Source organism: Mustela lutreola, chromosome 8, assembly GCF_030435805.1.
Source record: "Mustela lutreola isolate mMusLut2 chromosome 8, mMusLut2.pri, whole genome shotgun sequence".
NCBI lineage: Eukaryota > Metazoa > Chordata > Mammalia > Carnivora > Mustelidae > Mustela > Mustela lutreola.
This window is the reverse complement of record NC_081297.1, coordinates 6,119,727-6,132,317: the sequence shown is the minus strand read 5'-3', so window position 1 is coordinate 6,132,317 and position 12,591 is coordinate 6,119,727. Positions and strand designations below refer to the sequence as shown.

Here is a 12,591-nt window from a genome sequence, read left to right as displayed (position 1 = left end):
GAACTATATGATAGAAACATCTACTCACCCCAACTTCTACACTGCACTTGTTGCATATTTTACATTGACATATGCAATAACACTCGCCATGAACTCTTATTATTTTTATTTTAAATACTTCTCTTTCAAAGAAATTAAAAGATGATCTTTCCACTTACCTAAATATCTACCGGCATACCACTCTTCCCTGTGGATCTGTATTTCTAACTCTGGTAATATCCACATACCTGAAGAATTTCCTTTCAGCGTTCTCTTTTAGAACACAGGTGTGCTGGTAATACATTCTCTAAGCTTCCATTTATCCAAAAATACATTAATTTCATCTTCGTTTTTGAAAGATTTTTTTTTTCTAGGTAGAATTCCAGGTTGAGAGGCTTTTTTTTCCTTTTTTTACGACTTTGGATATGTTCTACCATTATTTTCTAACTTGCGTTGGTTCCTTATTTCAGTGAAATAATGTCAGCCATTATTCACTGTTGTTCCCTGTATGTGGTGGGTCCTTTTCCTCTGGCTACTTTCAAGATTTTTCCACTAGGTTTAGTTTTCAACAGCATGGCTATGATGTATCTAGGTTTGTTTTTTTTTTTTTTTTTATCATCCTGCTTGGAATTCGTTGCTTGAAGCATCTTAGACCTCTAAGTCAACATTTGTCCTCAAATTTCAGACATTTTTGGCCATTATATCTTCAAATATTTGTTCTGCTCCATTCTTACTCTCCCACTGCTATGGGACTTCAATTAAATATGATAGGCTATCTGATATTAACCCATAGGTCACTGAAGGTCTAGTCAAATTTTTTTCTCTGTGCTCATCAGTTCAATAATTTCTACTGCTCTGTCTTCAAGGTCTGGTGAAGCTCTTTTCAGATATTGCAATTTTCAGTTCTAAAATTTTTATTTGGTTCCTTCTTATAGTTTTCATTTATCTTCGGAGATCTCTTATTGATTCACTCATTATGGCCATGTTTCCTTGGAATTGGTAGTTGACAATTTTTTTCTTAAAGGGCCAGAGAGTAAATATTCTCAGCCAGCTAGACATCTAGTCTCTGTTGCAAACACTTAACTCTGTCTTTACCACCCAAAAGCAGCCACAGACCAAATGTAAACAAATAAGTGTGGGTTTGTCCCCATAAAACTTTCTTTATAAAAATGAATGGCGGCCAATTGTCTGCTAATTCCAAAATCTGGGCCATTTTAGATTCTAATTGACTCCTTTAAAAAAAAAAAATGGGGTCACATTTTCCTATTTCTTCACATGTCCAGAATTCTTAAAAACTTGCCGGACGTGATAAATCACACATTTTAGAAGGTCTGGAATATGTCGTCTTCCTTCCAGAGGCGTTACATTTTGTTCTTACAGGCCCTTCAGTCCCGGGTGCGTCCTCCTGTCTGTCTGCTTTGGTCTTACACTTCATAAGGATGGGTCAGTGTGGGGCAGTGTCCAAAGTCCAGCCATGCCAGCGGCCTAGAACTCTGATTTCTTCCCTCCTCAGGTCCATGAGACCACGGCTCTGCTTGGGTTCCGCTTTGGTGCCATTTGGCGGGAAAGTGGCCGTGAGGGACTCCACGGCAATGGTGGGGTTCACGTCACAGTTCCCTCTTCTTGAATGATACAGGGCTGCGCTGCCTCTTACTCGATGCCTGGAAACACTTTTTTTTTTTTGCATATTCTGTCTGGTTTTAAAGTTGTTTTCAGCAGGAGGATAAGTTTGGGTACCAAAATTTTGCCATGGCTGGAAGCAGAAGTCATCACTGACTCCCCCTTTCAATGATTTCATCCAGCTCAGGGCACAGCCATTGCTTCTAAGTTGTTGTTCTTGTTGTTAATTGACTTTATGGTTTAAAGCAGTGTTAGGTTCACAACAAAACCAAACAAAGGGTACAGAGATTCTTCACGTACTCTGGACCTCATTCATGCATCGCCCCCCACGTGATCATATTGTCAGCCCCCACCAGGTGGTACCTGCCTTTCAGTGGATGAACCCGCACGGACACGCCATCATCACCGGGTCCACAGTAGACATCGGGCTTCACTATTGGTGTCGCGCATTCTGTGGGTTTGGGCAAGTGTATAATGACACGCACCCACCAGTAAAGTATCCTACAGAGTATTTTCACTGCCTTGAAATCCTTTGTATGTTGCCTATTCACCTCTCCCTCCTCCCTAACACCTAGCCTCCAGGATCTTCTTACCGTTTCCATAGTTTTGTCTTTTACAGAGTGTCGTATAGTTGGAACAACACAGAATGTAGCATTTGAAGTTGGTTTCTTTCACTTAGGAATATGCATTTAGGCTTCCTCCATGTCTTTTCATGGCTTGATAGCTCACTTCTTTTGAGCACTGAATACTATTTTATCATCTGGATGGACCAGAGTTCATGTATCCCTTCACCTACTGAAGGACAGCTACACGTAGCTTCCAAATTTTGGCAATCACGAGTAAAGCTGCTAGGAACATCCATGTGCGGATTTTTGTGTGGACGTAACTTTTCAATTCCTTGGGTGAATACCAAAAAGTGTGTTTGCTGGTATATGGCAAAGCAATTCACTTTCATACATTAGCTTTGTATCCTGCAACCCTGCTGAAGTTGCTTATTGGTACCACAAGGGTTTTGTCTATTTTTCTAAATTGTCTACAGAGGCAGTCATGTCATCTGCAAGAGAAAGTTTTACTCTTTCCCAACAACTTTTAATTCCTTTTCTTTTCTAATTGCATTAGCTAGGACTTCCAGCACCATATTGAAAAGTGGTGATGAGAGGGCACATCCTTGCCTTGCTCTTTCATTTTTTAAAAATTATTATTGTGCATATCTTATCTTAGCAATAGATTTACCTTCTGATACTCAAAACATGGGTTGGTACTGATGTACAGCAGGTACCAGTGACTGGTCCTGGGGACACAGGCTGTGAAGAGAGATGACCTCTTGCAGGAGATAAAGGTTAAGGTGAACGTCAGTCCTGCCTCTATCTGAATTACCGTCTCCTTTCCTGGACAGAGGTGAAAAGGAAGGAAGAAGAACGGGCATCTGTTCTATGTCCCTTATGTGTGGGGCGGTCTCCAAGTTACCTTTGCACGTCATTTCATGCAATCTTTAAAACAAACAGTAAAATGGTGATGATCATTATACTACCCCGTTTATGGAAAAAGTGGCCAAGCCTTTGAAAAGTAAGAACAAGGCACTCTAGCTAGTAAGCTGGTAGGGCTCGGATCTGGAAGCTCAGTTTTCTCCCCTTTCTACCATTCTACCTCTCTTGCCTTACTTATTATGGTGATTTTTACGATGACCACTATCTTTCAGTGTGTATGTTACATGTCCCTTTCCAATCGCTGGCTCTCTGAGCCTTTCATATTATTTCCACTTAGACCCTTCTTGGAGAGAGGTGGGTGAGGGTCCCCCCTCTTCTTGCCCTCTGTGATTCAGGAGATCAGGGGTATCCTGAGTCATGGGTGTGGCAAGATCTGGGGCGCAGTGTAAGGACAAAGACGCACTCCGGTGGAGGGACGATGAATGAGCCACCGGCCGACCGTGCTCTGCCAGCAATGGGCGCAGCACCCCGCCTGGATTTGTGCCTGTGCTGGCGAGGGGCGAGGCGGTCAGTGCTGTCTCACCTGTTCCTGTCTCCTGCGATCCTTCCTAGCCACGATCTCCATCCAGCCTGGGGCTTTTCCCTAAAGATCCAATCTCTCAAAGCAGGACTTGTTATAAGATACACAATGGAATCACTTTTCTGATTTGAACAGCACATTTTTTCCCCTTACTACTTGGGCATTTGGCTACTATTTCAGGTGTCCTTGGTGAGAAACCAGTGTCCTTTTTTGAAGGGAGGTGAGAAAGGGTCAGGTCCTTGTGGTATGAGAAGGGATTTGGAAAACTCAGAGGTGGGGAGGTGGGTGAAAAATACACATTTCCTACTCGCCAGACTTTGGGTGGAGCCCTTTACATATATGTCTCCAAAAAAAAAAAAAAAAAAAAAAAAAAAAAAAAAAAGAAAGAAAGAAAGAGAGAGAGAGAGAAAGGAAAGGAAAGAAAGTGGTACAAAAATCACTAATTATAGAAATTTTGACAATCCTTACTTCCTGACAAGTATTTCTTGCCCACACGTGTCCCTCAATCACATTCATACGACTTCCCTCCCTTCCTTTCCTCGTATCCGATGTCCCCTTCTCTCTTTCTATACCTGCTCAGCATGAGGCATATTCAGAATAAAACCTCATTTGCTTCTATTCATTTAGTTTGAAATAAATTGTAATTTGGAGGGCAGCTCTGTTGAGGTCAAAGCCTGAACCATCTCTGATACAAAGGTTTCTAAAGGACAATGGCGACAGCCTTTGTTTCTTTCTGGGAAGAGGTGAGGTACCCATAAATCCTTTATAGAGAGCCAAGAAATGTGTGATGGGCTCATCCGAGGGTCCGGACGTGAGTGTGAGGGCAGAGCCTCCCTAACCCGAAACAGGCCTCTTTTTCTCGGCAGACCTTTGTGATGACAACCCGCCGAGCCTCAAGCACGCCGTGTACAAAGCCCTCGAGTACAGCACGGGCACGATGCTAAACTGTGGATGTGAGAGGGGCTTCCGCCGGCTAAACAGCTTCATGCGTTGTGCAGGAAACTCGAGCCACGCTTCCTGGGAAAACAAGTGCCAGTGCGTCCGCACATGTAAGTGTTTCGTTTTGTAACGTGGAGGGAAGAAGGACTCCAGCAGGAGGACACAGAGCGTCAGCCCTACAGACGAACACCCGCCGGCCCAAACTCTGCAATAACTCACCTCGGCGGTTCCTCGAAAATCATTCACTCAGCAAATATTTAAGGCGTGCCTCCTGGTTCCAAGGACTGATCTAGGCCCTCGGGATACCCAGCGCTCAAAGAATTTATATTTTGCAGGGGGAGAGGGAACAGACGTTATACTAATCATTACTGAACAATTTGAAAATAAGTCGAATTCATGGCAATATGAATGTACTTCATGCCACCACACTACACATTAAAAATGATTCACAGGGTACGTTTTATGCTATGTATATCTCATCGCAATTTTTTAGACATAAAAATTTAAAAAGACTGGTCAGAATGAGCCCATATAAAGAATCAGAAAAATAATAACCATCCCAGTGAGTATCTACCCGTAAGGCTGCACCAACTCTTGCATTTTGCTTTCAGAAGCTCCTACCTCACGCCACCCACAGGCTGCCTGGTGCCAGCAACCCATCCTAGCTCCACCCCCAGCAATATGGCGACCTGAATTCCCAACAACTCCCCAAGATGCCTCCGTGCCCTCGCCTCTCAGGGTCCATCCCCACAACCCTAAGGAGGAAGCTCTGGCTAGAAAAGTGGAGGCAGTGGGCAAGGCATTTCCTTCCCTGATGAGAATAAAGAGGGAAGAGAAGCTCCTATTACTGACTTGGAGAGTCTTATCTATTACGGATATTTTCTATTTTTTTTTTTAAGATTTTATTTATGTATTTGAGAGAGAGAGAGCACAAGCAGGGGAGCGGGGTGAAGGGCAGAGGGAGAAGCAGGCTTTCCACTGAGCAGCGAGCCCGGCGCGGGGCTCGATCCCAGGACCCAGGGATCATGACCTGAGTGGAAGGCAGACCCTAACCCACTGAGCCCCCAGGTCCCCCGATTATGGGAATTTTTAATGTGACTGCCATGAAGTCTTTGAGACCTTTCTTCAGAGGACAAATCCATGGTCAAGCAGAAAGGACTGTCGGCCCAGGGTCTTCCCAGCCCAGCGTCAGGAGCTGGCATTCCAGAGTGTGGGAAATATTCCCCAAAGACCCCCCAGAAGCCCCCTGCCCCCCCGACCCGTTCCACTACCGCAAGACCCTGGCTGCGCTGGGGGAGGGGAGAGCCCAGAGGCAGGTGGGGCTGGTGTGCTGGGCGGGCTCCAAGTCTGTGGGCGGGTGCTGGGGAGCCGGGAGGAAGAGGAGGAAGAGGAAGCTGTTCCCTTTGAATGGCTTATTTCTGGACTTTATAACCTGACTTGAGAGCCTTGTAGTCCTCACTGCCAGATGGGATTGGAACCAGCAGTGGACTAAGGGTGCTGAACCCCATCACTGCTGGCGAGGGCGAGCATAGAAGCCTGAGCACCCCTTACCCTCACCTACCCACCCCCGAGACGGTAGGTGGGTCACCTTCCTGGAGTGGAGTGTGGAGGGCATGACCCCCGAGGGGCTTTCAAGACCTAAGTTGGGCTGACTTAGCTCTTCCGTGTTCTCCACGGAGTCCTGAAAGCCCTCTCACGAGCCCCATTTCTCGACCGGGTCTCTTGTCTCTGTGATACTGGAACATGGTGAAAAGTGGTGGGTCCATTCGTCCTTTGATGCTTCAGCCCCGGGGACGGGGTCTGTGAGCGACAGTGAGTTCTGTGTCGGCCGCCCCAGGCACGGACCGCAGAGTCTGGAGACCTCTGCTGGCCCCGTCACCTCTTCTCCCAGCAGACCCTCCCCGGCCCCTCAGCTGGAATCCCGAGCCCGTCTCGGCGGTGCCCGTACTCAGCTCCTTTGCCGAGTCTACACAACAGAGAGGAGTGTGATAGGAGGCTTCCCTTGTCCTTGCTTTACGACTGGATCCCTTTACCTTTTAGTGAACTGCTGTAGGGAAACAAGGAATCCCTCACGGCCATCGTGCCCAGGCCCGCGTGCAAGGCTGGCAGGTGGATGGGCAGAATGGAGTCCCTTTTGGGGAGACCCACACGCACCAGGCAACCTCTCAGTTCCCTCAGAAACACGTTCTGGGGGCACCTGGGTGGCTCAGTCAGTGAAGGGTCTACCTTAAACTCAGATCATGATCCCAGGGTCCTGGGCTGGAGCCCCATGTTGGGCTCCCTGCTCGGCGGGGAGTCTGCTTCTCCCTCTGCCTCTGCCTGCCTCTCTGCCTGCTTGAGCTCTCTCCCTCCTTCTCTCTAAATAAATAAAATCTTAAAAAGAAAAAAAAAAAGAAAGAAAGAAAAGAAACACATTGTGAGTCACTGATGCTCATGGGGAGGTCCCACTGGGAGTATCCCAAGGGCAGGGGGTGTGTGTGGCTCCTCTTTATAACCCCTGCACCCCCATACTGCCTGGCGGTGGAAAGACACACATCGAATAAATGAATACCAAAGAGCATCTTCTATTTTAAGCCTCTGTGAAGTTATTTGCTTCTGTCTCTACCCTCTAGCCTCCAAGAGCACAGGACAAGTCACTCCCAGACCTGAGGAAGAGAAGGCAATGCAGAGCCTAACGCCGTCCGGGGACCAAGGGAAGCTTCCAGGTAAGAGGCGGGTCTGCACAGCGGTCTGGCTGCCTTCCAGGCCGACCCTGCTCCTGTGGGCGCACCCTGTGCCCCCCGAGGGAGGGACGTACGGCTCACCATCCTCTTCTTACAGGATGTCAGGGAAGCGAGAACGTCTGTGCAGTGTTTGCAGGCTCTAGAGCCACTAGCCTTTCCAGCCCGCGCAGGCTCTGGGCTTCCTCCCGCTCCGGGAGCTGAGCCCAGCAGCCCTGGGCTCAGGTCGGCTCAGCCGGTGCCACTGAACGGAGTTCAAAAGCATGTCTGATACGACTCACGGGGCCCGGCCCTGCAGACCGTGGTGTCTGCGCTCGAGAAAATGCTCTCGTTTTCCCTTCAGGACGAGACAACCAGCTGCCAGCCAAGCATCTACCTCAACATGTTGCTTATAAACAGGGTGTGAGGCCTGCTGGGCTATGCTGGGGAGCATAGAGCATATACGGGAGCATAAGGCCGCCGACAGACAACTCCGCGCTAATGGGATGCGGGGGAGTGAGCACGACTCCAAACGAGCCTCGCTCAGGTCAGGTCCTCAGGTGATGGGGACACAGAGCCTGTTAGGAAAACCTGAGTTTTGGGGGGACCTACCAACTTTTACAAGACCCTCTTGTCCTGTGCTAATTTTATTATTTTAAGTTAAACAGAAGTTAAAAGATGGCTACACTCACATTTAGGAGTAAGGTCTTACTCAGGATCCTTCTACTGATCACTTGTTTTAAATTAATTTTAATTTATTTGCAGCTTCATATATATATATACATATATGTATACTACCATATTGCAACAGTGCCCCCTCAATTTGTCTCATATATGTATATATATATATATATATATATATATATATATATATAAAAGACAAATTGAGGGGGCACTGTTGCAATATGGTAGTTTTATCTTGGACCTCCAACTTCGCGCTGACATTTCAAAACACATTTAATTGTTCGCTTTTCTCTTTCTCTCATATTACCCTGAACAGTTCTTTCGAGGTTTCTAGGCAAGTCAAAGGCTGTTGTCCTTATTTGGGAGACGAGACGACCCACTACTGGTTCTGGCCACAGACCCTCTTAATGGGATGTTTTCATTTGAGAGAAGCAAACGTCATTTAAACAGGTTCCGACCATTACGGATTTTATTGGCTGTAAAAGAAATTTTATTCTGAGACTAAACCGAAGTTCAGCCATGATCTGGAAGGTGCTACACTAGAGCCGATCCCATGGGACAGGACCGTTTTCCACTTGCTGCCATGGGCTTCCCTCTGAGCCAGGGGGTTTATGTGTAAGACACTTTTAAAGGTCTTATTGGGTATTCGGACCATGGAAGTTCTGGAAGGCCAGAACCCACATCTGGGGAGAGAGGGTACATGTGCTTCCGTACATGCAGATGTGGGGCTGGGTAGGGCATCCTGAGAATAAATCAGAGCAGGACATGATCCCTGGGGTTAAAGACCAGTGAGGCTTGGCTTTTACCTGGGCGAGTGGAAGGTTTGAGGGCATGGAGAATTTCAGAGGCCTTGGCAGGGCTCACATAGAGCAGGCTTTAGGCACGGTTTGATCAGAGATCAGGTTCCATTTCCCAGAGATTCTCTCAGCTCTCTTCTCCCTCTGGCGTTGGCTCCATCTCCAGTGCTTCCACCACAGCCCCAAGAGGACCAGCAGCCACCCCCCGAGGAAGGACCTCCTCGCAGTGGGCTTGAGCCTACCTTTATCCCTCAGCTGAGACTGCCCCCCGCCCCGCACTCCTGTGCACTTTCGAGAACCCTCGCCATCACAAGGAGCCGCTCATTCCCCTGGGCTCCTCAGTGACAACACTCAGGACATTGTGTCTCCAGACATCGTCTTCATTCAATGGCTCACCCCCTCCTGCGGGAGGGACAGGGTCTGGGTCCCTTCCCTCGCTCAAAGTGCCGGGCAACGTTGCTGACACACAGACTTCTCAGTGCATATTGGTGCAATAAAAGAAACAATGAACAGTAGGAACCGAGGTCCGGTCTCCAGCAAGAGGCGACTCAGGTTCGCGGGACGCCTTCCGAACTTCCTGTCCCTGTTCCAGGTCACTGCAGGGAGCCTCCTTCCTGGGACCACGAAGATTCAGAGAGAATCTACCACTTTGTGGTGGGGCAGACGGTTCACTACCAGTGCGTGCCGGGATTCAGGGCCCTGCGGAGAGGTTCTGCCGAGAGCGTCTGCAAAACCGTCTCAGGGAAGACCCAGTGGACGCGGCCCCAGCTCAAGTGCATAAGTGACAGGGAGGACGGGCGGTTCCCAGGTACGGAGGGACCCGCGTGGGCCCAACCCCTGCTTTTCCCACTGGGCTGCGCGGAGTGGAATCCCTGGCCCGCCAGCTCCGTGACCGCAGGCAAACCACTGCATCTCCTCGGGCCTCTGTTTTCTCTCATTCTAGAAAAGACACCAGATACACTAAGGTCCCTCTCACCCCAGGCTCCCTGCACCCTGAGTGGGGATAAACGGTAGAAGGTCGAAGAGGAGGGAGATCTCTCGAGTGTTCACTGGAGGCGGTGCTGCCCCCTCCTGGCCGATCCTGAAATCTGGCCTCTTCTAAGCTACCAGAACTTTCTCTCATTCAAAAGGGCAAGGTCAGCCTGCCACGCATGCACTTCTGATTACGGATATGTAACGTGAACTCATTACGTGCCTGGCGGCCCACCGTTAGCAGGCTCCTTCTCCTCGTGCAATGCCCCTCCGAGCTTTGGTAAAAGTGCCAGCGTGCAGGGAAGGGGCTGAGTCAAGCAGGGACGTGATCATGTGTGTGTGTACACACATACACACACTCATTCAGGCATGCGTGCGACCCGCCTCTGCGGAGGTTTACTATTTTCATTCTGAAAGCATACTACTATTTTTGCAACCCAAAGCCGCTCAGATTTAAACATCCGTGCTACGGGTTTCTCAGCTCACACCCGTTGGTTCAGAACTCTCCCCGGAGTTTCCCTGGGTGACATCTGAAACCACCCCCATACACGGAGAGTGCAGGGACAGACCAAGAAAGAGGCGGGCCACCACTGGCAGGTGGCGGTTTGAATAAGCAGAGGAACTTACACAGGGGCTAGTGTGGGGCAGCAGAAAGAGGCATGAACACCCAAGCTCGGCCACCGGGTCTTACACAGGTTTATAAAGAAGCCTTTAACGGGGTTAGTCACTGACGCTCTGCAGGTGTTCTCCACGGCCAGTCGCTAGCTCCAGGCTGTGTCCTTGGAGCAGCCTCTGGGAGCGGAAAAGGCAAGCGGGGCCCGTATTCCGAGCACGGGACGGGGGTGGGGGTCAGCTGGCGCTTGCATCCTTCTGATGACACTCCCCGCCCATGTGCTGGCAGGGAGCCTCGTGGCTGGCCGGAATGCCTGTTGCACGGGTCCCTTCCCGTGTCAGAGGATGGCAGGGCAGCGTCCCGGGTAACTGGAAACATCCACAAGGGGCAGGGAACCTGTCCCCGAGAAAAGCTGTCCTTTTGCACGTTTCTACTTCATTTGCTGTTTCGGGGCACCTGGGCACCGACGACCTGTTTCCAAGCCCCTGGTGGAAACCAGGGCTGACGAGGAAGCTGGGGAAGGAGGCTGCTCGGGGTCCTACAGCGCCAGGATCAGGGTCAAAATTCCCTCTCGCCCGGGGGTGCTGGGGCCGTTTACCCGCGTGCCTGTGACCTGCTGGAGGGGTGGGACCCCCAGACCACGCCGGAGAAGGGAGATCCGCACCCCGCCGAGTGTGTCGGGGTCGGCTGAGGACCCTGCGGGCCCCACCTTCTGCGCTCTCTCCAGCAGATGATGAAGAGGAGCCTGAAGCAAGCACCCTCGCGCCCCCTGGGAGAGACGCTTCCCGCCCCTGGACGACGGCAGGTACTACAGGTACGGCTGGCGTCGGTGGACGTTGAGGAGAGCTCGCCCCAAAGCCACCAGGCAGGAGGGGGAAGACAGGGTGCCTGGGGCAGCCCCTCCCAGAGCCGGGTCAGCGAGGCCACCCGCCCCTCTGACCTCCCAACCCTCAAACAAGTCCAAAGCAGGGCCCCTGGGTGTCTCAGTCAGCTGGGCTTCTCTGACTCTTAGTTTTGGCTCAGGCCGTGATCTCAGGGTTACGAGATCGAGCCCCATGTCCGGGTCAGTGCTGGATACAGTGTGTTTAAGTTTCTCTCTCTCCCTCTGCCCTCCCCTCTGCTCTGTCTTTCTCTCTCCAATAACTAAATAAATCTTTACAACAAACAAACAAGTCAAAAGCAAGGGTCAGGACCAGGAGAAGCCAGGCTGAGGATAGCACGTCGAGGCAGACGGCGGCGAGCTTGTCCGTCCCTCGCCCGCCTCCAGGCTCCGAGGCTCTAGCTCAAGAGAGGCCTCGCATTCCCCAGCGAGCGCGGCCTGATACGCAGCACAACCGAGCACCTTCTCCTCTCTCGTGCACAGATTTCCACGAGCACACCGAAGTGGCTACCCCGATGGAGTCCTTCCTGTTCATCTCCGAGTACCAGATAGCAGGTGGGTCGGGCGCTCGTGGCTCCCGTGGACAAAACGCAGCCCAGAGCCTGTGGGATATGTTGCTTGGTGGTCTGGGGCGACAGTCAGCCGGTCAGGTTGGCTTCAAACGCCCCCCTCCTGACCCTGTAGAGTAGTTCTACGAGTAAAAGACTAACCCAGATACGAACGGCACAAACTCACCGCCGTCGGTCACAGTGAGTGCGGTGGGAGGGCTCAAAGCAGCACCGAGAGCTCCTCCGGGACGGACCCGAAATGACCAAATCCCATAAACCTCACAGTGGTTTCCTGGTAGAAGAGAAAAATAGGCTTTGAGAGGGGGAAAAAACCCGAGCTCACAGAAACAGAGAGCAGAGCGGGGCTGGCGGGGGCTTGGGTGGGGGTAGCCGGGAGACCCCCGCGGAAGGACAGAGACTCCGGTTAAAGGACGACTCGGTCCCGGGGAGCTGGTGGACAGCGTGGGGACTCTGGTTAACAGTGGGGTGTCGTAGACCCCGAAGCTGGCTAAAGGAGCAATTGTGCAGTGTTCTCACCGCGAAAAGGACCCGGCGGACGGGAGGGCTGGTGGGAGGTGTGAGGGCTACAGGCCCAGCGTGGTGGGATGTGTACTCACGTCAGGTTAGTGCCGCGCACGCCGTGGGCGTCTGCAGTGCTACACGACTGTGCACCCGGAGAACTTGGGGCAGAAAAGGGAAAACGCGCTGAGAAGAGCATCCAGGACGGCTGGTTGGCCGGGCAGGGGGCAGGGGGGCAGGGGGGCAGGGGCTCCCACCCGGGAAAGGCAACATTTGGGGAACAGGAACACTTTCAAGAGAGGCTCGTTGCCCCTGTGTTTCGAGCTTTCCTTCC

General features: G+C 50.8%; 1 protein-coding gene and 1 long non-coding RNA gene across 5 annotated transcripts in view; one reads left to right on the top strand and one right to left on the bottom strand.

Annotated features, from left to right (window-relative positions):
- Positions 1-12,591, top strand: part of IL2RA (interleukin 2 receptor subunit alpha) — a 47,368-nt gene that overhangs the window by 28,001 nt on the left and 6,776 nt on the right. For 2 of the 4 annotated variants that reach the window (XR_009356458.1, XM_059183739.1), the window contains exons 2-6: positions 4,455-4,655; positions 7,158-7,250; positions 9,318-9,533; positions 11,038-11,124; positions 11,674-11,745. Coding sequence is in view for 3 of the 4 variants with exons in the window: in XM_059183739.1 (XP_059039722.1) it covers positions 4,455-4,655; positions 7,158-7,250; positions 9,318-9,533; positions 11,038-11,124; positions 11,674-11,745 (669 nt within the window). In the remaining variant the exon portion in view is untranslated. The remainder of the gene's footprint in view (positions 1-4,454; positions 4,656-7,157; positions 7,251-9,317; positions 9,534-11,037; positions 11,125-11,673; positions 11,746-12,591) is intronic. The other 2 variants (XM_059183741.1, XM_059183740.1) reach the window with 2 other exon arrangements.
- LOC131838069 (uncharacterized) overlaps positions 11,718-12,591 on the bottom strand; it is a 66,507-nt gene continuing 65,633 nt past the window's right edge. The window contains exons 2-3 of the long non-coding RNA XR_009356459.1: positions 12,356-12,418; positions 11,718-12,030 (exon numbers count right to left, since the gene is read on the bottom strand). This is a non-coding gene — a long non-coding RNA (uncharacterized LOC131838069). The remainder of the gene's footprint in view (positions 12,031-12,355; positions 12,419-12,591) is intronic.